Genomic DNA, 24,546 nt, shown 5'->3' with positions numbered 1-24,546 from the left:
GAAAGCATTTTGATACATCTTCCTAAAGGACATGAATGGCAAGAGATGCCAGACTGAACACCAGTTATGTTATGTATGTTCAGACACAGAACCATTCACCCATGCAGGAGACAATACAACTTAGTTCACAGGGGAAAAAATCTATCTAATGAAATGACAGAAATGTTAGGGCCACATTCCATTTTTCGAGCTGGAAAGAAGAAACTGAATTTCTGAGCCAACAAACATACAATTTTGTTGGCCTATTGTACAAAGTCTCATGTATTTTTTGGCAAGTTAAGCAACCACCACCACTGCCTCCATTCTAGCATAAATAGCACCTGCTGCTCAAATTTCCAATCATGTTCACTAGATTATTTTTAGTGAAACAACACTTGGAATTTTAAATTACAAAATCATAATCAATGTTCAAAGTGTCACCTATGTATATGACCTTGTCAAATTTCAATGGAAAGAAAAATATGTGTTTCAGATGAAAGATAAGTGGAAGAGCCCAAGAAGCTAATTTCATGTGTCAAGACAATACACAAGACACTTGCCGATGGACTGTTGTTGAAAGTCCTCCAACATTTCTAGTTGTCCTTAAAGTAGGCATTTTTCATGTTCTGTGCACACAAATTAACATCTGTAAAGCACTGTAATATTATCAGACCTAAACCTATAAATGTAAACATGTCATTCAATGTTCAAATTGAGCTGGGGTCAGATAAGAAGTTTGTAAGAAAATGAGAACCACAGTGAACCTTCACCCAAAACATAAATCTGGAATCATTCTGAGAGTTCAGTTAGCATCTTTTTGGTTGGTTGATTGGTTAGTTTAATTTTCTCCAAAGCACCATTCTCTAATATTTTTGATTTCAGCTGAGGGATGGGAATACTGAAATGGCTGCCAGAGGCAGGCATATCAGTAGGAACAAACCCAGCTGATAATAAACCTTAAGGAGCACTAGTAAACAGAGATTTCTCAGTCCCAAGGTTTCCAAGCCAACATAACTTTGGAGAAGTCCCTGTAGTGTTGGGTGATAGTCTAAACTGAACGTTCAAAAATGATGGCTCACTCCATCACCAAGGGAAAACAACACAATATCTCAGGACCCAGATTCCAGAGAAGGATTACAATATGGAGTTTATAATCAAGCAAGGATGATGGTGTGCTTCCATTAGAACATGAAAGCCCTGCTAGCAAGGCTTGAGGTGATGTAATGCCATTTCTAAACATGAAGAAAAAAAGGGTGACAGATGTGGGTTATAAAGAGGTATTCAACGCATGCAGTTTTCTCTCATTCTCCCCCATTTTGAATGGCCTGGACCCACATAAAACTACTTCCAGAAACACTGCCTGAAAGTTGTCGGGGAAAACACAACCTAAAACCCATCACCTTTCCAAACCTGAATATTCACACGAAGAAAAGCACTAGTTTGTACAAAATGCAATAGAAAAAAAACATATTTACAAATGAAATGAAGGCCTTTTCAACTGCCCTTGTCAGAGGATTTAGCATCATCACTTTGTGTTCTGCAAATTGCTAAGCAAGTCTCACTTTCTTTAGAGGGGAAAGAGGAGAGGAACAAAAGAGGCTTTGCTCCTCCAGCCATAGGGAGCACATCACGCCTTCCATAACTCGCTCAGTAAATCCAGAAAAGGGGGTGGGATTCCCATTTCACAAAATCTTCAGGCCCATCTGCACCACATCTACCAAAAAACCCAAGGCCGTCTATTGGCTTAAATGCAAGAAAGGTATCAAGAGAAAGCCAAGTGGGGTGGGATTGGAAGGATGAGAGGAGAATCAACTGCAGGAAATGTGGCTTGAAAAATAATGGCTGCTTCCAAAGTTCAGGGCCTGTACCTCTCCATGCATTCAGTTCAACTGCAATGTGTCTGATATCTCAGAAGAGCACTTTTGGCCATCCTTTCCCATTAGGAAAGCCAAACAACAGACCGATGATGAAAAAGTGAGACGCTTTGCCACATACTTGTGAAGCAACAATGGACCTCTTGCCCTTACATGAGGGTTCCTTCTGTAAATGAAACGCTCTCACTTCTACCATGTATGTAGTTTAACTTGCATTTACAGTTAATCCTCCTCTGCAGCAAGACTGCAGTTTTGCCAGGACTGTATGCACTGAGAACAGGGCCAGAACAACTCTGAAGTTGCAAAACAATTCTACTTCTTCAGTTTAGCACCTGCTGGTCTCCTCCTTAACTCTTTCCTCACCCCTTTCCCCCTCTGAACTCCACCCCCCGCCCCACAGCATCTGTGGGATCTGATGTTTCAAGCCCTGTGGAAGACAAACCATTTATTTCCACAACACTATAATTATCAAATATAAGTATATATTCAATAAATACACATATACACATGTCTGAGTTGTGCTGGCCCTCTTCCCACCAGCACCACCACCACTACCACCTTCTTGCACTTTCTACTAAGAGAAAATACCTCCACACCAACAGCAGAGAAAGCCTTTTCTACATTCTTCTTGTAAACTCTCTTTATATGATATGCTAAAAGAGGAAACAAGGGCTGAGGCTTCTCCCTCCCACATTCAATCCATCAGAAGTTGCCAGCCCTGTTTTTCTCCTCCTCCTTTGTCCTTTTTATTTCCCTGCATTGCAAAAGGCGTGCTCTGCTGGGTTTGTCAACTAAATATCTTAGTGATGATAAACTCATTTTGTTTCCATCATTGATGTTTCACATAAATTATTATTCACATACACTTGTGCATAAACCAACTCACATCTGTGAGTTCATGATTTTAAAATTAACAATGAGTTGTTCATGATTAGGGTAAAACCTGCCACTCTCCCCTCCCCTGGGGCCTCGCCTTTTAATTTCCCCAAGACATTTGCTGAGAGTTTCCCGATCTCACTGGTGTTCACTTCTAGCATTCCAAGTCATCTTTCAGAGGGGACCTCACTCCATTATTGTAACGGGGCTACTAGCCAGGTCTGCATACACGTCAAACCTCCCCTCCTCACAGTAAATATACTGAGATTTCAGGACATTTTGTCTTCAGTATATATATGCAACTCCATATTTCAGCCTTTAACCCACAGAGTCTTCAGAAAAGAACTGAATGCATCTTTGCACATTATCAACACATAATGTATTAAGTTGATCCCACACTATTCATATCCCATCCATTTTGCTTAAAAGTACAAATGGAAGAAGAACTACATCTTCTTCAGCTCGGTTCCATCTCTTCTGCTCTCCGCCTTAGGCCACATTCTCACGTCTGTACTAACCATCACTGTTTGGTGCTAAGACAATCCCAAACTCTCTGGCCATTGGCCCCACGCATAGGCTGGACCTCACTGTATCCATGCCCCGCCTTTGCAACTGTGAAAACACAATCTTAGCTACTAAGCTCTGACATGTGATGATGGCCAGGAATGGAACTGTGAACGGGGAAATGTAAGGAGATCATCAGGGGTGGGGGAGTGGGGAAAGAAAGAAGTGGCACTTCTCCTCAGTGCTGCCTAAGCAGAACTCCACTATTCCACAAAGAAAAAAAGAGTAGTAGAAGAGTAGCAAATGGGAACTAGGTCTGAACCCACCATCTGCCCCTCCCACACTTTGCATTTCCTGCACCATCCCCTCCCATGCGTTTTCCCCATCACTCAGACATCGGACTCGATACTGGAAAGTTTCTCATAAACATGCCCGTTGCTGGAGCCATTGAAAGCCCTGGGGTTTTTGTTGTTAGGCACACAGGGGTTGGACTGGTTCCCTATACAGATGTCCTTCTGGAAACGGGCTGGCACAGCCCCATGAAGGGCCGAGACCACCGGCTTGTTGGTGGTCACAATGGCTCGGAAGTCTGGCCTGGCCTTGGGCCCCCCTGCCACCACAGGCTGCCTGAAGAAATATGATTTGCTGCCGTGGAGCAAGCACTGGTCATCCCCGAAAGTGGGGATAAAAGGGTTTTGAGTGACCCGGTCGGGGTAGAGAGACTTGCTGAGCATATAACCACCACTAATGCCAGGATTGTTGTGGTGGTGGTGGCTGGTGGCGGGCACTGAGGACTTGTTGTTGGCAAATGTGGACTCGCTTGCTGGCATTTCAAACATATGGGCATAGGGGCTGCCCTCCAAAAAGCGGCCCTTGTCCTTCAGGCTCACGCTGCGGGGGGCCAGGGCTGCTTCTTCCTTTTGCAGATCCACAAACGTGTCGTAGGAGTGCTGCCGGCGCAGCTTGTTGCGATTCTTCTTCTGCACCTTGGAGGCAGAGTTGGAAGGGCTCTGAGGATACTTGGTAGTGGAGGTGCTGGTTGCCACTGGCACAGGAGCAGAGGGCTGATCCAGCTCTTGGAGGGAGTTGTCCTCACTGATGTCATAGAGGTTGCCTGCCTTCTTGCAGGCTTCACACCGGATGCATGGCTGACGGGTGGAGTTCTGCCCCACCACGGTCGGGGTGTAGTTATGCAGTTTAGATGGGCAACTGCGGCAATAATTAGCCCCTGGCCGTTCCTCCCAATCAAGATTGGTGAGGTTTTTCTCCCACGGTGCTGGTACCCCACTCACAACACTGTGCTTGTGCTCATTGTTCGCTCCAAATTCCCCCGACCCATGTTTGTGGTGGGTCCTATTAGTACACGTCCCTGCTCCCCCTATAGTGTCACGTTTGAAGTCATCTCCACGTTCTTTGTAGATATCTGTCAGATCCACGTGTTCCCAGTGGGGCGAGTTCTCCTTAGCCCGGAACTGGTCTAAATAGAAATCCCTTAGCCCTTCCTTGTCCCTGAAGTAGCGCTTGTGGTCAGGGGAACGGGGACGCCGACGATAGGCCAATTCAATCTCATCAAACTCTCTCCGTGACTTGGCTGAGGCTGGGCGTTTCTTTAGACTATCCTTATACTGCTGTTTCCGCCGCTTTGCAGCATTGCCTTCAATGTTGCCATAGGTCACCGTGTGAGTGGAGATGTCTGAGACATCTGAACGGATCAAATCATCATGCGCCCCTCCTCCACTGTATCGGTCACTCTTGAAAGACAACTTGCCATAGAGGTCACCTAGCTGGCCGTGTTTGGTTGGTGGCAAACCAATATCCAATGGCTTCTTGCTGAGGGACCGAGGCTGTGCAGAGAAGGGTGGATTATCACAGTCATATAGTCCATCAATGGAGCTGGCACTACCTATGCTATGGGGGCGATGGTGGTGGTGATAATGGTCTTGATAAACATTACTTTCTTTCAGCTGCAGATTGCCAAAGGTCCTTTCCACCTCACTAATGTAATCACTGAAAAGGTTCTCCTCACAGGGGGGGTTGTTATAAGACTTGCAGTCGGAGTGAGTGAAGCTGCGGCGGTGCTCGGAGATGTCATAGACGGATGATTCGCGACGGATGAAGTCCAGGGCACTTTGTGGCGAGCCGTTGACACCTGAAAGGTTTGCCATGTTCTTTGCTGTTCGGAGCAGGCGCAAAATGTTAGAATGGGTATTGTTCATGGTGGCAGTAGGGGAGTTCATAGAAGAATGGCGGTCTTCTATAGCCACTCCATGAATGCAGCTGTAAATACCCTGTGATGGAAAACAAACAACAAAGAGAGGTTAGCAGGGGATAAATCCAGAAAGGAGTTGCACGGCTCGGAGGACTGAGATTGAGACCCTCGGCTTTTGCTCGATAGGGATCCTCCTATCTGGCCAGCAGTCCAGTCCTATAGTATGATTCTATAGTTTTGAAATCATTGAGAAATGGGACAATCCGTCCCATCAGAATCATTCTTTCACTTTTCTCCCTGTTTGTGCTCTTTTCCCTCTGCACCCTTTCCCCTCGATTTTCCCCCTTCCATCATTCCATTGCAATACACTCAGTAATCTGTTTAGCTCTTTATTGAAGTTGCTGGCCTACTTGTCTTCGGCATGGTTGTGGGCATCCCTAAAAGTCTAGGTGTGCAGCTAAGAGTGTTCAGAGTGTTTCTGAACCGCACATTGCCTTGAGAGACCCCAGTGGCAGCTGTGGCTTGGAATACTGTTTCTCCCTCTCTTTTTTTTTTTTAGAATACTTTTTATTTATTTTTGTCTTTATAAATGAAATAAATAATACCAACAACCTGATCAATAACTACAATTTCCTAACAGTACAATATTCTTAGGAGGACACAACAATACCGAAAAGAAGAAGAAAGGGGAAAAAAAGAGAGGAAAAAGAAAAGAAAAAGAAATCCCCCCCTTATTTTTTAAAGGGTTAAATTTAAACTCCAATACACACGGGCTTCAGATCCCATTCTAATTTAGAAACTATATCTATAACATTAGCAATATGGAATATCGTTTCTCAATTACACTTTATTCGGCAGTCGCAGTCCTTACCGAACTAGAAGGACTTGGCCAATGTCTTCCATTATCCTGATAACTGCTCAGATAGATTACTACTACTACAATGCACTTAAAGATGATTCTGAAGCTGGGTGTGGATAGACTAGTACTGCTTGATTCACTGCACTGATGTCCAGTTAACTTCTGGGCTGATTCACGGACCTGTTTGCTATCTGTAATGCCCTAAATGAGGCCAACTCTTCCCTTTGCAAATATTCTTTAGGATCTTGGGAACATGCCTGAGAAAATATTTGCCCACCCAGGAAATAGAGACTGTCAGGCCAGGGCTTTGAGAAGTGCAACATACTAGTTCACTTAGCACAGTCTCCTACCCTCTGCATAGCCTGCAGTCCTAATCATTCATCTTGATCATAGCTATTGACCCACAATGTTGTGTGGTTTCCAACTCTTCTTCCCCAGTCATCATAAAGAAATCTCAATAAAATTGGAAAGCTGTACAAAACAGAATTTTCCAGCCAGAATGCCTTACTTTGTCCAATATCTGAAACTGGCTTTTCTGGTCACAGAGTCTGGCAGTTTAAGAGCATCATAGTTTTGTAACTCAGTCTTCTAAACAAATAACCTAAAGATGAAAGAATCCACATTTTGATAATTTAAGTTTACACTGTTACCTCTAAACCATCTTTGATCTGGGAAAGACTCAAACTGGTGAATGTATGACAGGAAAGACAGCTTTCACATGAGCATTTAATTCCTTAATGTAATACCATAGAATGTAATAATATTGGTTGAGATTCAGCAATGGAGAACTACTTGTACAGTAATACTCTTCCACTGGACAGAAAAATGTGTTATCTTGCATGTTTACCATAGGTGTAAACCTTGTGTATGGGAAGGGGGTCTGAATCAAATTCAGTAACAAACTGGATTCCATCAGAGCTTATGCTAGTAGGATGTAAGACTATTTATTTATGTATTTATAAGAGAATGTATATTTCTACTGTTCCATTCCAACTGGGAATGCTCAAGACAGTTAATGCCAAATTTTTAAGCTATGAACTATATCCTGGAGCATGACTAGAATTCAGAACTGTGTGATGATAAAAGAGAAAGAAGGAACATTTGGGGATTCAGGTTTATTTATAACTGAGGCAAAGAGAATTCACAGAAACTATTTACTGCGCAGGAGCGGGGGAGCTTTAGGTAGAAATGCCTCTTTTTTATCCTTCAGTAAAATCTACCCAGAAACTTGGGAAAGGGTTACCTAAAAGTCACTGAGTTATCCATAAAATTCCATCCCAAAGTTTTAAAAATCCCAGTTTCTTTTGAGTATTTCACCTTGCTGATGAATCTTTTGCCCTGGCTTTTTTCAGAACCAATATTGTAAAAACTTCAGGGTGACAGAGGAAGAAGTTGCTGCACTCTTGGATGGGGGAAAGTTACTTATTTTTGACAAGATGGATAAGGATGCTTGGTTATTGTTGGTTCCCCCCCACCTTTTTTCTTCTTCTTTTCCTTCACTTTGAAAAGGCTAAGCTGGCTTGGCTGGAATCGGCAGCCCTGGTGCCATTCCCTTTAAAACTGCAGGCTGGTACGTTTCTGTGTACGATGCTACGTGATGATGTAGCATCGTTCCCAGAGGCATGCCTGACATAAAAAGATGGTTATGCCTCCACCCACACACACTAAACTATGGTGACTTTCACTCCCCACACCACTCCAAATTTGTTGGCGTTGTCCCCACTGCCACCTTTGTGGGGATGAGTGGTCCAGCAAAGATGGAGAGGGAATGCTGCATAGGCCTACTGGATAGCAAAATAATGCTGTGTTGGGGTGGATGGAGGGAATGATCATGGTGATATCTCTTCCTTCCTTTCAGCTGAAAGTCCTCACCCTGCTGATGGAGAAGACAACACCAGGCTTGCCAGAACAGACACCCATGAAGCAGTGGCGGAACTGCCAGTAGAAGAGATGTTCGCAGATGAAGGTGATGAGGCTGAGGGCCATGGCTGCTCCCAACATATAGAAGACTCCTGCCATGTTATCAATGTCCAGCTGGCTGCTCATTACCTCATTCTTCTCATTGTGGCAAATGCCAGTGAGCCAGAGAGCTTCTAACTCCTCCATCTCCCCTGAAAAGACAAATGGGATGGAATAAAAGTGAATATTTGTTGAGATTTCACTGTGGCATTAGAACAGTGAGAGTTTTTTCTTCCATGAGTTTTTATTTTAAAGCACACTTAATGTGAAAAAAATGCCTCATCCTGGTGGCCCTCACAAAACGCTTTGTGATCAGGTGATATTATTCCCAGTTTCCCATGAAATTAGGTTTGTAGTGACTTGCCAAAGACCTCAGGTGAGTCCAGGTCTTGGATTCAGGTCACAGCTTAGTCTGATGTCCACTGGGCTAGAATAGCTGCATAATATATTGGGTAGCTGTAACTCAAACGACAAGAAATTCATCACTGCAAACTCAGTGTTATGGACTCTACACTTGCCATAAGTCAAACATTCATACAGAAAGTTCCAACATGTTTATTATATTAAAATCATCATATACATTCTATTACACATAATAAACCAGAGCAAATATAATATTACTCCATAGATTTGTTAAGTATGCAGCATATATGAAAGTGAGACAAAGTGAGTCCAGGGTTGTTTTAAAGAATGTCCTTTATTTTGGTATGGTAGCTCCACCAAACTGCATAAAATAGATGAGGCACTGACATTTGGATGTGTATTATTTTATTTTTGATATGTATAGTGGGCAGCCCAAGGTTTGTGCCAGACAAATTTGAGGGTTCCATTTAACAGATGACTCATCTGCTTCAGTCATCTAGAGCTGTTTGCTCTGCAGGTATTTGGGTACGGTATATCTTGGTGTAGCACACCATAATCTAAATAGCGTAGTCTGGTCTGTGAGGGGACTGATTTGTGGATAGCCTTGCTTTGTGGCTTTTTGATTGCTTCCGTTATTGACTGCAGAATGCCTAGCTTAACCAATTCATTATTACTATTACAGTTATAGCTATTATTTCTGATGTATATAGGACCAACAATTAGCAAGTGGATAGGGTCATCCCATGAAGCTGATTGGTGGGAGATTCCAGACAAATGAAAGGAAGGAGTTCTTCAAGCAGTTCATAGTTAAAACTATGGAATTTGCTACCACAAGACATAGTGATGGCCACGAACGTGGCTTTAAAGAGGATTAGACAAATTAATTCATAAAGAATAAGGCTATCAATGGCTACCGGTCATGATGGCTATAGGCTACCTCCAGTATCAGAGGCAGTGTGCCTCTGAATACCAGTTGCTGGGGAACACAAGCGAGAGCGTGCTGTTGCACTCAGATCCTACTTGTGAGTTTCCAGTGGGCAGCTGGTTGACCACTGTGTGAAGAGAATGCTGGACTAGATGGAGCCTTGGTCTGATCCAGCATGGCTCTTCTTATATTCTGGGGCAGTAGGGCCCTTTTGAAAAAAAAACAGAAAGGTTCTGCTCAAAGGCTTACAAGCTAAAATAAAAATAAAAATAGGCCATATAAATGAATGGACAAACTATGCAGTTTCAAAGTTCTGTGACTTTATAAATAATGGAATTTGTTATGTAAGTGATTCCTGTTGAATGTTTTAGGGTTGCTGTTGCTTTGTTTAATCCTAGGAACTTGACTTTTGTGGTATGACAAAAAAAAGCATACCACCTGCTGTTTGGAATAACAGTTCTTGTATAAATTGAAAATCCCAACAATCAGAAATGAAACCAGAACAGAAATCATGAATTATTGTAACATGTTGTAATTCTCATTAGGTTTGGAAACTACAGTATGCTTTTCTCATGAACCAACTGTAACACAAAATTCTCAGTAAGAAAAGAATGACAGCGAAGTGGGATAACACATCAACTAAAACTGCAATAAATCCTGTTTTTGTCCTCCAGGGCAGACACATGTCCCATCATGTCTAGTTTGACCTCTGTTTTCAGCCAACTGTTACAAAACAAAACCTTCTATTCAGGCAAGTCTACAACAAGACTTTGACTCAACAAACTAAACAGTGCTCACATTCTATATATGGGGGCTTGCCAGGTACCTGATACTCCCTCCCCATTTTTTTGTAATTTAAAGCAGGTTGAAAAACCAGGAAGTTTATCAACTCCCTTATAAGCCACCACACATAATTCAGATTGGTTGGTCATATGTTTTGCAAGCCTGCCTCAGGGCATATCAGCACTAACATTTTTCACATACCTATTTATATGGCAAACCATTTCTGTACCTTATCCCATGTCTTGTCCTAATTAGAGCTCCATTTCATATATGCTTTCCAGGTTTTTCAGCCTTTATGTCAACATCTCACAAAAATAAATTCAACTCAGCATGATGGACTGTACAAGGAAAGGTGGCATACAAATGTATTACATAAATAATCCTCATTATGCTTGTTTGTTGTTGTTGTTTATTCGTTCAGTCGCTTCCGACTCTTCGTGACTTCATGGACCAGCCCACACCAGAGGTTCCTGTCAGCCATCGCCACCCCCAGCTCCCCCAAGGTGAGTCCGTCACCTCCAGAATATCATCCATCCACCTTGCCCTTGGTCGGCCCCTCTTCCTTTTGCCTTCCACTTTCCCTAGCATCAGCATCTTCTCCAGTGTATCCTGTCTTCTCATTATGTGGCCAAAGTACTTCAGTTTTGCCTTTAATATCATTCCCTCAAGTGAGCAGTCTGGCTTTATTTCCTGGAGTATGGACTGGTTTGATCTTTTTGCAGTCCAAGGCACTCTCAGAATTTTCCTCCAGCACCACAGTTCAAAAGCAACTGTCTTCCTTTGCTCAGCCTTCCTTATGGTCCAGCTCCCGCAGCCATAGGTTACTATGGGGAATACCATTGCTTTAACTATGCGGACCTTTGTGTCAGTGTGATGTCTCTGCTTTTCACTATTTTATCAAGAATTGTCATTGCTGTCCTCCCAAGAAGTAAACGTCTTCTGATTTCCAGGCCGCAGTCAGCGTCTGCAGTAATCTTTGCGCCTAGAAAGACAAAGTCTGTCACTGCCTCCACATTTTCTCCCTCTATTTGCCAGTTATCAATCAAGCTGGTTGCCATAATCTTGGTTTTTTTGAGGTTGAACTGCAACCCAGCTTTTGCACTTTCTTCTTTCACCTTCGTCAGAAGGTTCCTCAGCTCCTCCTCACTTTCAGCCATCAAAGTGGTATCATCTGCATATCGGAGATTGTTAATGTTTCTTCCAGCGATTTTAACTCCAGCCTTGGCTTCATCAAGCCCAGCAGGTTGCATGATGTGTTCTGCATACAGGTTGAATAGGTAGGGTGAGAGTATACAACCCTGCCGTACTCCTTTCCCAATCTTAAACCAGTCCGTTGTTCTGTGGTCTGTTCTTACCATTGCTACTTGGTCGTTATACAGATTCCTCAGGAGGCAGACAAGATGACTTGGTATCCTCATACCACCAAGAACTTGCCACAATTTGTTATGATCCACACAGTCAAAGGCTTTAGAATAGTCAATAAAACAGAAATAGATGTTCTTCTGAAACTCCCTGGCTTTCTCCATTATCCAGCGGATATTGGCAATTTGGTCTCTAGTTCCTCTGCCTTTTCTAAACCCAGCTTGTACATCTGGCAATTCTCGTTCCATGAATTGCTGGAGTCTACCTTGCAAGATCTTGAGCATTACCTTACTGGCATGTGAAATAAGTGCCACTGTTCGATAGTTGGAACATTCTTTGGTGATTCCCTTTTTTGGTATGGGGAATATAAGTTGAATTTTTCCAATCTGTTGGCCATTCTTGTGTTTTCCAAATTTGCTGGCATATGGCATGCATCACCTTGACAGCATCATCTTGCAAGATTTTAAACAGTTCAGCTAGGATACCATCATCTCCTGCTGCCTTGTTATTAGCAATGCTTCTTAAGGCCCATTCCACCTCACTCTTCAGGATGTCTGGCTCTAACTCACTGACCACACCATCAAATCTATCCCTGATATTATTATCCTTCCTATACAGATCTTCCATATATTCTTGCCACCTTTTCTTGATCTCTTCTGCGTCTGTTAGGTCCTTGCCATCTTTGTTTTTGATCATACCCATTTTTGCCTGGAATTTACCTCCGATGTTTCTAATTTTCTGGAAGAGGTCTCTTGTTCTTCCTATTCTGTTATCTTCTTCCGCTTCCGCGCATTGCTTGTTTAAAAATAATTCCTGATCTCTTCTGGCTAAGCTCTGGAATTTTGCATTTAATTGGGCATATCTCCCCCTATCACTGTTGCCTTTTGCGTTCCTTCTTTCTTGGGCTGCTTCCAGTGTCTCAGCAGACAGCCATCTTGCCTTCTTGATTTTCTTTTTCTCTGGGACGTTTTTTGTTGCCGCCTCCTGAACAATGTTGCGAACTTCTGTCCATAGTTCTTCCGGGACCCTATCTACTAAATCTAGTCCCTTAAATCTATTCTTCACCTCCACTGCATATTCATGAGCTCATATCTAACTGATCTGTGGGTCTTCCCTATTCTCTTTAGTCTGATTCTAAATTGTGCAATAAGAAGTTCGTGATCTGAACTACAATCAGCTCCAGGTCTTGTTTTTACCAACTGCATAGATGTCCGCCACCTTTGGCTACAAAGGATGTAGTCAATCTGATTTCGGTGTCGACCGTCTGGTGAAGTCCATGTATAAAGTCGTCTCTTAGGTTGTTGGAAGAGAGTGTTTGTTATGCACAGTGAGTTGCCTTGGCAAAATTCTATCAGCCTATGTCCTGCTTCATTTTGTTCTCCCAGACCATGCTTGCCTGTAATTCCAGGTGTCGTTTGACTACCCACCTTAGCATTCCAGTCTCCTATAATGAAAATAACATCTTTGTTTGGCGTACTATCCAGTAAGTGCTGCAGATCCTCATAGAACTGATCTGCTTCTTCAGCATCTGTGGTTGGGGCATATATCTGGATCACTGTGATGTTCAATGGCTTACCTTGAATTCGAATTGAGATCATTCTGTCATTTTTTGGATTGTATCCAAGCACTGCTTTAGCCACTTTATTATTAATTATGAAGGCTACTCCATTTCTTCTGTGGTCCTCTTGTCCACAGTAGTAGATCTGGTAGTCATTTGATGTGAAGTGGCCAATTCCAGTCCATTTCAGTTCACTGACACCCAAAATGTCTATATTTAATCTTGACATCTCCCCAATAACCACATCCAATTTGCCCTGGCTCATAGATCTTACATTCCAGGTTCCTATGGTGTTTTGATCTTTAGAACATTGGATTCGTCATTCACCACCAGCACCATCGGCTGCTAGCCATCCTTTCAGCTTTGAGCTAGCTGCGTCATCACATCTGGGGCTAGCTGAACTTATCCTCTGTTCCTCCCCAGTAGCATTTTGACCATCTTCCAACCTGGGAGTCCCATCTTCCAATAGTATACTGACATATCTCTGGTTGTACTGGTCCATTTAGTTTTCATGGCAAGAATACTGGGGTAGGTTGCCGTTTCCTTCCCCAGGGATCGTATTTAGTCTGACCTCTCTGCCATTACCTTCCCGTCTTGGGTGTCCCTTCACGGTTTAGCTCATGACATCATTGAGGTGCTCAAGCTCCAGCACTCTGACAAGGTAACGATCTCCTTTGCTGAAGATGCTTGTTTGAGGGGACATCTTTTAGTCTCTCACATCCTAAGTATTAACCTTCATCTGTTTCTCCACAGAGTGTTGCAACACACACACACACAAACTAAAAATAAATGTGAGATATATGTGTGTGTGTGTGTGTGTATGTATATATATATATATATATATATATATATATATATATATAATATCCCACCATTTTTCCTCTTGAAAGGAACCCAGTGTGGCTTACATTATCCTCCTCCTCTCTATTTTATTCTCACAACAACAACCCTGTGAGGTAGGTTGGGCTGAGAGTCTGTGACTGGCCCAAAGTCACCCAGTGAGCTTCCATGGCTGAGTGGGGACTAGAAGCTGGATCTCCCAGCTCCTAGTCCAACACTCTCACCACTACACCATGCTGGCTCTAATAATTTAAATTATTTTTAGGCCGCCTTTAAGGCTCTAAAACTCCTGCACCGTTTATAAATGCTTTATAACTTCCTGGACAAGAAATTATCTAGTTTTGGAAGATATAAGTCTTTTGTGAGAGTATTTCAGCTTCTACCTCCTTGGTGCTACAATACTGTTGTTTAATATTGTTTAATTAAATGGAAGACCAGTCTCCCTGCTTCTCTGCCTGGTGGAGAGATGGAGGTGGTCTTGTTTAGGGATTGTTGCTGGGAGAAACATTTAGTTTTGGATAAGATAAAATGTATTCTTTTTGCTGGTATTTGGATTTTGTTTTTGCATATCTATCCTTAGGCTTTAGTATGAATTATTAGCGGATTGTTTAATTTTAGTGTATATTTATTAATATGAGTAGTTTTGATTGGCCTAGTAATATTTGTAGTGTTATTCCTTTAACCGTTGACGCTATTTCTTGTAATTGTTAGAGAATTATCTTGAGATGTTGCTATATTTTATTATGTAAACTTTTTTGATGTTGTTGTGACCCAGTTTGCCCTGGAAAAATGGCATACAAATAAACGGATGCTGATGAATTGCCTTTTAAAATTATTTTTTAATTTCCAAGGCAGAAAGGGTCAATTCTGAATAAAGGTTTTTCCAAGAGGGAAACTATCTTCCCATTCTCATCTGCAAGTTATTAAAGTAATGTTGCCACTAACGCTGCCCTTCCCCTGACAAAAGTGAAAATATTGAAAAGGCTGAGAGATAACTCATTCTGTTTTTACCTCAGAATGCCTAGATCTCTTGGAAAAGGAATGAATGAATTTTCTTCCATTTCCCAGTACCATTTCCAATTACACTGCATCCACAATAGCTCTGACACTAGAAACTATTTATGGAGGGGGGAGGATAATAAAAATGTTTATCTCCTATGATTCCCACATTTGTTAATTACTCATTGAAAGATATTCTGAAACACTGGCAACATTTAATTATTACATTTTTAGCCTATCCTCCCTCCTAGGTGCTTAGGCTGACAACAACATACAAGCTTTATAACCTTTGTCCTTCAATGCTTTTTGAGATTATTTTATTTATTTATTTATTTACAATATTTATATATATTGTAAATATATATATTTACACATCAGAAGATTTCGGAGCAGTGAACAACATGATAAAAGAATAAAACAACAGGTTAAAAGAGTTAAAACATTTTTAGATGTCTCATGTTCCCCATTATGAATGTAAGTTGCCTTGATAATTGCAATCAAAGATTGTATATCAATTTATAAATGTATGTATGAATGAATGAATGAATCAATCAATCAATCAATCAATTAGCTATGAAGCAAAATTTCCACTATGTCTCAGAGGTCCACAGTCGTTGAGTAAATAATGAAAAGTGATAGGATTACTATCTGCTAGTTTTAAAAAACTAGAGGTAAGGAGGAATTATTCGTTCCACTCAATGATACACTCCTAGACAGAGATCACTTACCATCACCAAAAAGCTGTAGGATTGCAAGATCCACTTGTCGTTTCCAGCCTGAATTCTTCTGGATGGCAATGCCATAACCCGTGGAAGCAAAGACCTTCCCACTGCCAATTGTCACCAGCTTGCAGCCTTCATCTCTGCCAGCCATGTAGTTTAGCACAGCTGCATCATAAATAAAGGCATCCAGCTTCCTGCACAGTGTCAAGAACCAAGAGAGAAAACAGTAAAGGGAAGGGTCTGTGCAAACCTCAATCATCACATACCACTGAATGAAGTGCAGAACTCAAGTGTGACTTCAGATACCACCCCCAAACCGTGACCCCAACCCAAAGGAAGCTATGTGAGATGGCGACCAGTAGTATATATCTGCCATATATTTGCCACCAGTGTATGTTAGCAACTCCATGCACTACTGGACAATACGTCCTTCTCCAGCTATGAATACCATGCAGCAACCATTCAGCAACATGCCTACCATAACGACACAGTGAGTTAAAGCAGTAAAGCAGATCATTTCCAAATCAAAGAGCTGGAGAGATGGTGCTAAGGAACATGTAATTACTCAAATTAGATTTGGCCAAAAATCTTCACCCCTGCTCTTGTGAAGAGTCCCATGGGCATCTTTAAAAATGACAAGTGGTTGGGAGATCAAGTTATGTCTCTCTACAAGGGAAGTAACTTCCGCTTTACATTACCCACTAACCTCAAACTAAGGAATGGAATCAGTACTGAATTTTTTAAAAATTGCTAGTGCCGAAAAGAGCTGAGCTGAAACTTCTCAGAAGACATTTTTCTGAGCAACTTCCTCAGATTTTTCTTTTTCTCAGCCCCTTAGAAAAAGGCCACTTGCCAGAATATTCTCCAGAAATTTATCCACCAGTTTCTTTGTGGCAGCTGCCATCCCCACACCACCACCACCACCACCACCACCACACACACACACACACACACACACGCACACAATGCCGCAGAATGACCTAGGTTCAGGGCAATCTGGAGGATGCAGAATGCTGGACAGGCTCCCAACACAGTCACTACTGTTGCCATTTGCAGTGGCAACCAAAAGCTGGGGGGGGGGGCTTTGCAAGCAAGCAAGAAGCTTTACCATTGCTAATGCTGGGCTCTACCACTGAGAAACTGTTGGATAATTTCTCCTCCCCCTAAAGAAATTTGTTGAAATGGTTCTCCCAATTTCTTTGCTCACAAATAGGATGGAGAATTCTGAGAGCTCATTTGTGAACAGCTCTAGTACCAACACTAAGAGTGTATTCACGCTAGGGATGTACGAATCCCTTACCTCGTTCCGTGGGGGGGGTCACTCGCGGTGGGGGGGAGGCGCTCCATTCCTCCCCCCGAAATTCTCCCGGGCCGACTCCACTCTGCGGCGACTCTGTGGAGCCACTGGCCAGGGCTGCCCGCAGCTGGACATGCGACCGCTGGGCTGCGCAGGGATGCAAATGGCAGCTGCCGCCATTTGCTTCCCTGTCTTTTGCCGTGATAGGCTACATATATATTTATGTAGCCTATCATGGCAACAGACAGGAAAGCAAATGGCGGCCGCTATGCCATTTGTGCCCCTGGTTTTTTTGCCGTGATAGGCTATGTATATATTTATGTAGCCTATCATGGCAAAAGACAGGGAAGCAAATGGCGGCGGCTATGGCAGCCACCATTTGCATCCCTGCGCAGCCCAGCGGCCACATGTCTTTTGTGCCCCTGTCTTTTGCCATGATAGGCTACGTAAATATTTACGTAGCCTATCACAGCAAAAAAAACAGGGATGCAAATGGCGGCTACGACGGCCGCCATTTGTGTTCCCTTTTTTGCCGTCATAGCCTACGTAAATATTTACATAGCCTACCAAGGCCTCCTCAGGGATGCAAATGGCATCCCTGCATTAGCCGTGATAGGCTACATAAGTATTTACGTAGCCTATCATGGCAATAATGAAGAAGTGAATGGCAGCCGCAGATGTGGCCGCCATTTGCAAAGCAGCGCGAACGGCACGAGGTAAGTGCTCCGTTTCACGCGTCTTGGGGTGGGGGGCTTCATTCCGCCATGGATTTCAGGGGGCCCAATGCACTGGCATTCGGCCTCACTGAGATCTGTGGCGGAATTCTCTGACATCCCTAATTCACACCAACCGCATTTCTCATAATCTGCTGCTACTACGAGTGGCTTGGTGTTAGGGATGTCAGAGGAATCTGTAATGGATTCAAATGAATTCAGATTTCTGTTAATCCAACCTCCAGCTTCCATGGTGGATTGGCTTTTTTCAAGTTGCGTGTACTTGAGTGCTTTAGAGCCTTTTCCAAACAGGTGAGAGAAGTTCAGAAAGTCCCAAAAACAATTGTGAAACTGAGATTATGAGAAGAAATGAAATAGGAAGAAATCTGATATGAAACAAAATGAAGATACAGTGGCAGAAATAAGGTAAATGTAAACATCAGTGGATGTAAACCACCAATACCCCAAAGCTGGCAAAAGTTACTAGCCCACACAAATTTTTATTTGCTCATGCATTCTAGGTTTATAACAGCCTGAAAAGCGGTGGGTGGGGGAAGCCAATTCTCTTCCAGTTTACAAAGGCTACCCTATTTGGTCACCTGGAAGTGATCCTTACTTGAGACAGGTGACCAGGTGAGAAGCTATTTGCAAGGCTGGCATGAAGGCATTCATATTAACATGGATTAAGTATTTTACTTGTGTTCTCAAAGGAACAGACTGTGTATAAGGAGTCCTCTCCCTACCAGTAGAATAATCAGATTATTCTGATTATGCAGAAATCATGGATTATGCAGATCCACTGGATTATGCAGATCCAGTGCTCTCCATGCACTGGAGAGGGGAGGGGGAGATAGGAACCATCAGCCTCAGATTCACTGGAATAGCCTTGACAATGCACTTAAGGTGTTTACCACCACATGGATCAGAGGTCTTATACAGAAAGTTTCCAGGCTAACATCAGTTGCTCTGCGGAAGGTATGGCACTATCATGGAGACTTTTCATGAGATAACCTGAGTCATGCAGTGAGCCACCGACATATGTTACAGCAGTTGTGTAGCCTTTGCAAAATAGCCCAGTCATGGTACCCATACACATAGGTATTTAAAGGTGTATATAAGGTATAACATCCATTTTGTGATTACTGTGGAAAACACCAGTGCAACATGTGTATTTCCTGCAGCAATCCTAATGTGAAGAGTTGCCCTCATATAATACTGGTTCAGATCCCCAGTTGACTGATATCTTTATATAAAATAGGAGGAATGGATACCATATCATAGTTATTTCAAGATGACTGGGAAAACAGAATTATAGGTGAATTGTGGTTGTGATTATTTCATTGTAGCTTAAGGCATTGTTTCCACAGACCAATTGATCAGCTTTTCACAAAGTTTGCATTGGAGCAAGGAAGAATCACTTTTAAGGTATTTACATATATAAAATTAAAAAGAACCAAAAAAAGCGCATGAAGATAAAATTGCTCTAGACATTGTTGTGTATGACGTATATTTTGGTAGCAGGGATGCCCTAGAAGAGGTTTCTCAAAGACCCAAAAGAAATCCCCAGTCAAGTGTATATTATCAACATTATTCATTACAGTGAACTCGGAAGGAGGCAATCTCACCCTGTCTTCAATGAGGACAGCGCATCTTGGACCGATCTTTGGTTGAACTTCACCATGTAGGCATGCATCAGTTCATAATTGTTGCGAATGTTCCTCTCTGTACTGCCATTGGGAACTGTTCCAAATCGGAAAGGTGGTGAGAAAGCATTTGGGTTTTGGAACTGGAGAAAAGAGAGAAAGAAATATTCTCAAGTTTTTCCAATGGTTTTGAGAAAGAGTTGGATCCCCCAGGATGTCATGTGGGTAAGCTTTAATGGCTCTTTAGCATTCTGGACCATGATTCAAGGAAGCTATGTGTTCACAGAAGACATGCAGCAGTAGCTTTCTTGGATGTTTTTGCTGCAGCAGTTGATACTGCCGTAGAGACAAGCTGCTGAATTTAAAAGCAGCGCACCTCTTCAGCTAGCCTATCACGCCTCTTCAGCCACAGAAGAAAAAGCTGAATGAAAGTGCCATCTGTACTTGCAGGCACATACAGCTTCTTTCAAATGCAGTACTTGTTTTAGAGATGGCACAAAACAAAGCACTTCCGAAATATTTACTGCACCGTTGAAACTATCTCCAAATGTGATTGTCACTGTCCGGGGGTGGGGTGGGGAGATGACTAGCTATTGTTTATCTGCGAACAATACAGCATTTTAACCCAGAATGGGGGTATGCAGATGAAGAGCTGGGGCTATGCAAGATCAGCAGTCTTTGTTCTCAGTGGCTGGGGCCACTGGCATTACCAGTGTCAGGAAGCAAGTTTAGCCCCACCCCAGTGGTATCCAGAAATGCTCCCCTTTGCTTTCTCCCATGTATGTGAATGGTTGCCATTCATTTCTATGGAGGAAAGTAAAGTGCTGCATTTGAGGACACTGCTTCAAGGGAGGACAAAACCTTCCTTCCTCCCCAAGACTGAATGACTCAGTTCATACTTCTGAGGGTCCCACGGGGCGAACGCAATGTATTTTATCCACAAACCTACCCTACTCGGCACCCCACCTCAGGAGTTCTCCCTACCCTCATCCACATGACTGGCATTTTGCTAGCAATTCACCACCAAAGACCAAAGGTAAGTATGGATAAAGAATTGATAAAAACGCAGCTGGTACAAAAGTAACACCATTCTAATCATGACATCTTAAAAATTACATTGGATCTAAAACTAGCAGTATCATTATCAGATCAAGGCCTACTGGGTTATGTTGACTCTCTAAAGGTTCAGTTGGCATGGTCTGGATACTTAAGGCAGTGAGATCCACTTTTATCAATCATTTAAAGTTATGCAAATTTAAAATTGCCTGGCACTGAGGTTGAGCTGAAAAAAATATAGGACAAATTATGTATCCTCCTAGTAAATTTTACAACAAGTTATGGGAACAATTTTCAAAAGGAAGTGTATGATCCATCCATCACAAGTATTTTCATATTATGAATCAATATGATAATGTAAGAAGATAATGAGATGGGCTTTAAAATCACAATTTCTTACAATAAAAGTTGAATGTTTTGCCCATTTTCCTAAAGGACAACAGGCAGAAATGTACAGTATTGCTGGAGAGCATATTCTACAAGGCCCCAGCAAGAAAAGTCCAGCATGGCTCATTCCCACTGCCACTCTCACTGCTTCCAGGAGTGAAGAGAATTCTAATTCAAGTCCCAGTCTGGTCCACTGTGTAGCTGCATGCTAACTTCCCAAATCTTGTATCTGCAGGTCAATGGCACTGCCATGGCTGTTCACATGGTTTCACATTATACCAACAGTATACTAAAGGGCTTTCCTCTACCTGAGAGACATCGATGACATCTTTGTTATCTGGATCCATGAGCCCTTAAGAAATTTCACTTCAGTAACTTTCACCCACCTGAGCTGGAACCAGTTCACCTATTGGGTTCACTTTCTGGGCACTACTGTGCAACTGTACTACATGATGAACATATAAGTACCTCCTTATACTAGAAACCCTCTGACCACTACACATACCTGCACATTTTTAGCTTCTACCCAGAACACACCACAAGATCTGTTGTCTATAGACAAACCTTATAATACAACAGCCTTATGTTTGTTCCAACTTGTCAGACAGGGATTTGCACTTGAAGGATTTACTTCAGACCTTTCTTAAACTACGATACCCATCCAGTGAAGTGAAAAAAACAGGCTGACAGGACCAGACTGTTACCCATAGAAAAGCAAAAGTGGAAGAACACCACTTGTTGCCACAGCCTATCCTGAAGAATGCTTCCTTCTCACAGGCCTTGGGTAGTAGGCCTGTGCATGCTTAAAGATAGAAGCCTAATCCAAAACAAACCCAGATGCCAATGCTGTCCCCATATTACCCCATATTCAGGCAACACCATTACAGGACCTAATAACATTAACCACAACATCACGGGCTCATTCACCTGGTTATCTTCCAAGGTCAACCTCCCCCACCCCAGTATATTAGCTACCACTTGTGAGCAATCCCCTTCTGCATTCAGTACAGGACAAACAGGCTGGTCTCTATGCAAAAAAGATGAAATTGACATGAATCTTACATCAAAAATTGCAACATTCAGAAACCAGTGGGAAAACATTTCGGTCTCCAGAACACTGTACTCTACTGCTAACTAGAAGTTACCACTCCCCAAGCAAATTAAATTCAAAGGGAGATTCCCACATGAAATTGCTGAATTAGAATGTAAACAGAAGTTTGATTCCATTCATTTTAGGCTTGAATTGAGAAAATGGTTTCTTTCTGATCCCGCTACAAGTGTTAATTAACATAGCCAAGATGAGATTATTGTTATCAGCAATTATTGCTGTTCTGAATGGTCACTTGACATCTCTTAAGCTTTATACAGAATCGTCACAAGGGGAATTCTTTTCTGTGTATGTGTGTGTACACACACACACACACCCCTACACACACACATATCTGTCAACTGTGGGTAACATTTCATGTATCTAATGAAATGGACTCTAGTTCATGAAAACATATGCCACAATAACAAGTTAGTATTTAATGTGCTACAAGACAGTTTGTTATTTTTGATGCAAGAAACTGACACAGCTCTCCCACTGGAAGTTGATATTGTTTGAGGCTCACTTCTTTGAAATGATGTTCCTTATTCTGACATAATGTACAGCCCATATTTAAGAACAGCAAAGCTGTACTGATGGCCACTCGAGTGGGAAGATGCAAAAGAGGACAGGGCTCCTGCACCTTTAGTCATTGTGTAGAAGAGAGAATTTCAACAGGTGTCACTTACATGACAAGCCACACATCCTGAAATTCCCTCTTCTACACAATGACTAAAGGCGTAGGAGCTGTGCCCTCTTTTGCATGTGGCCACTGATCAGGTAACTGATTTCTTTCTTTTTTTAACCTTATTGACAAATTGAGGAAAAAATATCACCAGGTCCAGATGGTATCCATCTGAGAGTTCTCAAAGAATTCAAATGTGAAACTGCTGATCTTCTCACAAAAACATGTAACATGTCCCTAAGATCAGCCTCTGTACCTGAGGACTGGAAAGTGGCAAATGTAACACCAATTTTTGAAAGGGATCTAGGGGGACCTTGGAAATTACAGGCTAGTTAGCTTAAGGTCCATCCAGTGTAAATTGGTGGAAAGCAATATTAAAGATAAAATTATCAAGCATATAAAAGGAAAACTATTGCTGGAGAAGAGTCAACATGACTTATACAAAGGTATGTCTTATGTCACTAACCTTTTAGAGTTCTTTGAGAGTGTCAATAAACATGTGGTCAGGGGTGATCCAGTAGGCATTGGTTACTTTGACTTTCAAAAGGCTTTTGGCAAAGACCCTCACCAAAGACTCCTGAGCAAACTTAGCAGTCATGAGAAAAGAGGAGAGATCATCTTATGGATCAGTAGGTGATTAGGGAACAGGGAGCAGAGAGTAGGAATAAATGGACAGCTCTTACAATGGATGGGTATAAAAGTGGGATCCCCCTATGATTTGTATACAGATCTGGAGTTAGGGAGGAACAGTGAGGTGACCATGTTTGCTGATGACATCAAAATATTTAAGGTGTTTACAACAAAAGGGGTTAGCAGACGGCTTCAAAGGGATCTCTCCAAACTAGGGGAATGGGCATTAAAATGGCAAATACAGTTCAATGTAAGTAAGTGTAAAGTGATGCATATTGGAGCAAAAATTCCTAATTTCACATATACACTGATGGAATCTGAGCTGGCAGAGACTGACCAGGAAAGGGATCTTGGGATTGTGGTGGACAGCTCAATGAAAGCATTGACCCAGGGTGCAACTGCTGTGAAAAAGACAAATTCCATGTTGGGGGGATCACTGGGAAAGAAATTGAAAATAAAACTGCTGATATCATAATGCCTGTACAAATCTATGGTGCAGCCACATATGGAATACCCTGTACAGTTCTCGTTGCCACACCTCAAAAGGCAGATCTGGAAAAGGTGTAGAAAAGGGCAACCAAAAGTATCAAGAACCTGAAGCAACTACCCCATAAGGAAAGGTGACAATCTTTGGAGGGATTTAACTTGGCAAAAAAACAGTAACAGGGGACATGACAGAGGTATATAAATTTCTGCATAATGTGGAGAGAATGGATAGGGAGGATTCTCTCATAATATTAAACCTCCAGGATCATCCAATGAAGCAGACAGGTGGGAAATTCAGGACAGACAAAAAGATGTATTTCACACAACATACAGTTAAACTATGGAATCACTATCACAAGATGGTACCTAGGGAGGTGGTGGGCTCTCCCACACTGGAGGCATTCAAGACGAGGCTGAACAGCCATCTGTCAGGGATGCTCTGACTTGGATTCCTGCACTGAGCAGGGGGTCGGACTCGATGGCCTTGTAGGCCCCTTCCAACCCCACTGTTCTATGATTCTATGAGGGATGTAGTGACGGCTTTAAAGGGGGATTCGATGAATTCATGCAGGAAAAAATTATCAATGGCTACTAGTTATGATGGCTATATATTACTTGCAGTATCAGAGGCAGTATGCTTCTGTATACTAGTTGCTGGGGTACATGAGCAGGTGGGTGCTGTTGCATTCCTGTCCTGCTTGGGACATCCCATAGATATTTGTTTTGCCACTGTGTGAGTAGAATTCTGAA

General features: G+C 42.4%; 1 protein-coding gene across 1 annotated transcript in view; it reads right to left on the bottom strand.

Annotated features, from left to right (window-relative positions):
* Positions 1-3,622: 3,622 nt before the first annotated feature.
* Positions 3,623-24,546, bottom strand: part of GRIN2B (glutamate ionotropic receptor NMDA type subunit 2B) — a 314,469-nt gene continuing 293,545 nt past the window's right edge. Inside the window, exons 9-12 of the mRNA XM_084810064.1 lie at positions 19,448-19,608; positions 15,819-16,006; positions 8,174-8,412; positions 3,623-5,521 (exon numbers count right to left, since the gene is read on the bottom strand). Of these exons, the coding sequence (XP_084666190.1) occupies positions 3,623-5,521; positions 8,174-8,412; positions 15,819-16,006; positions 19,448-19,608 (2,487 nt within the window). The remainder of the gene's footprint in view (positions 5,522-8,173; positions 8,413-15,818; positions 16,007-19,447; positions 19,609-24,546) is intronic.

This window comes from Heloderma suspectum, chromosome 7 (assembly GCF_057233095.1).
Source record: "Heloderma suspectum isolate Gila_16-S chromosome 7, 16-S_ref, whole genome shotgun sequence".
Taxonomy (NCBI): Eukaryota; Metazoa; Chordata; class Lepidosauria; order Squamata; family Helodermatidae; genus Heloderma; species Heloderma suspectum.
The sequence above is the reverse complement of the archived record's forward strand: the minus strand, read 5'-3'. Positions and strand labels throughout refer to the sequence as shown.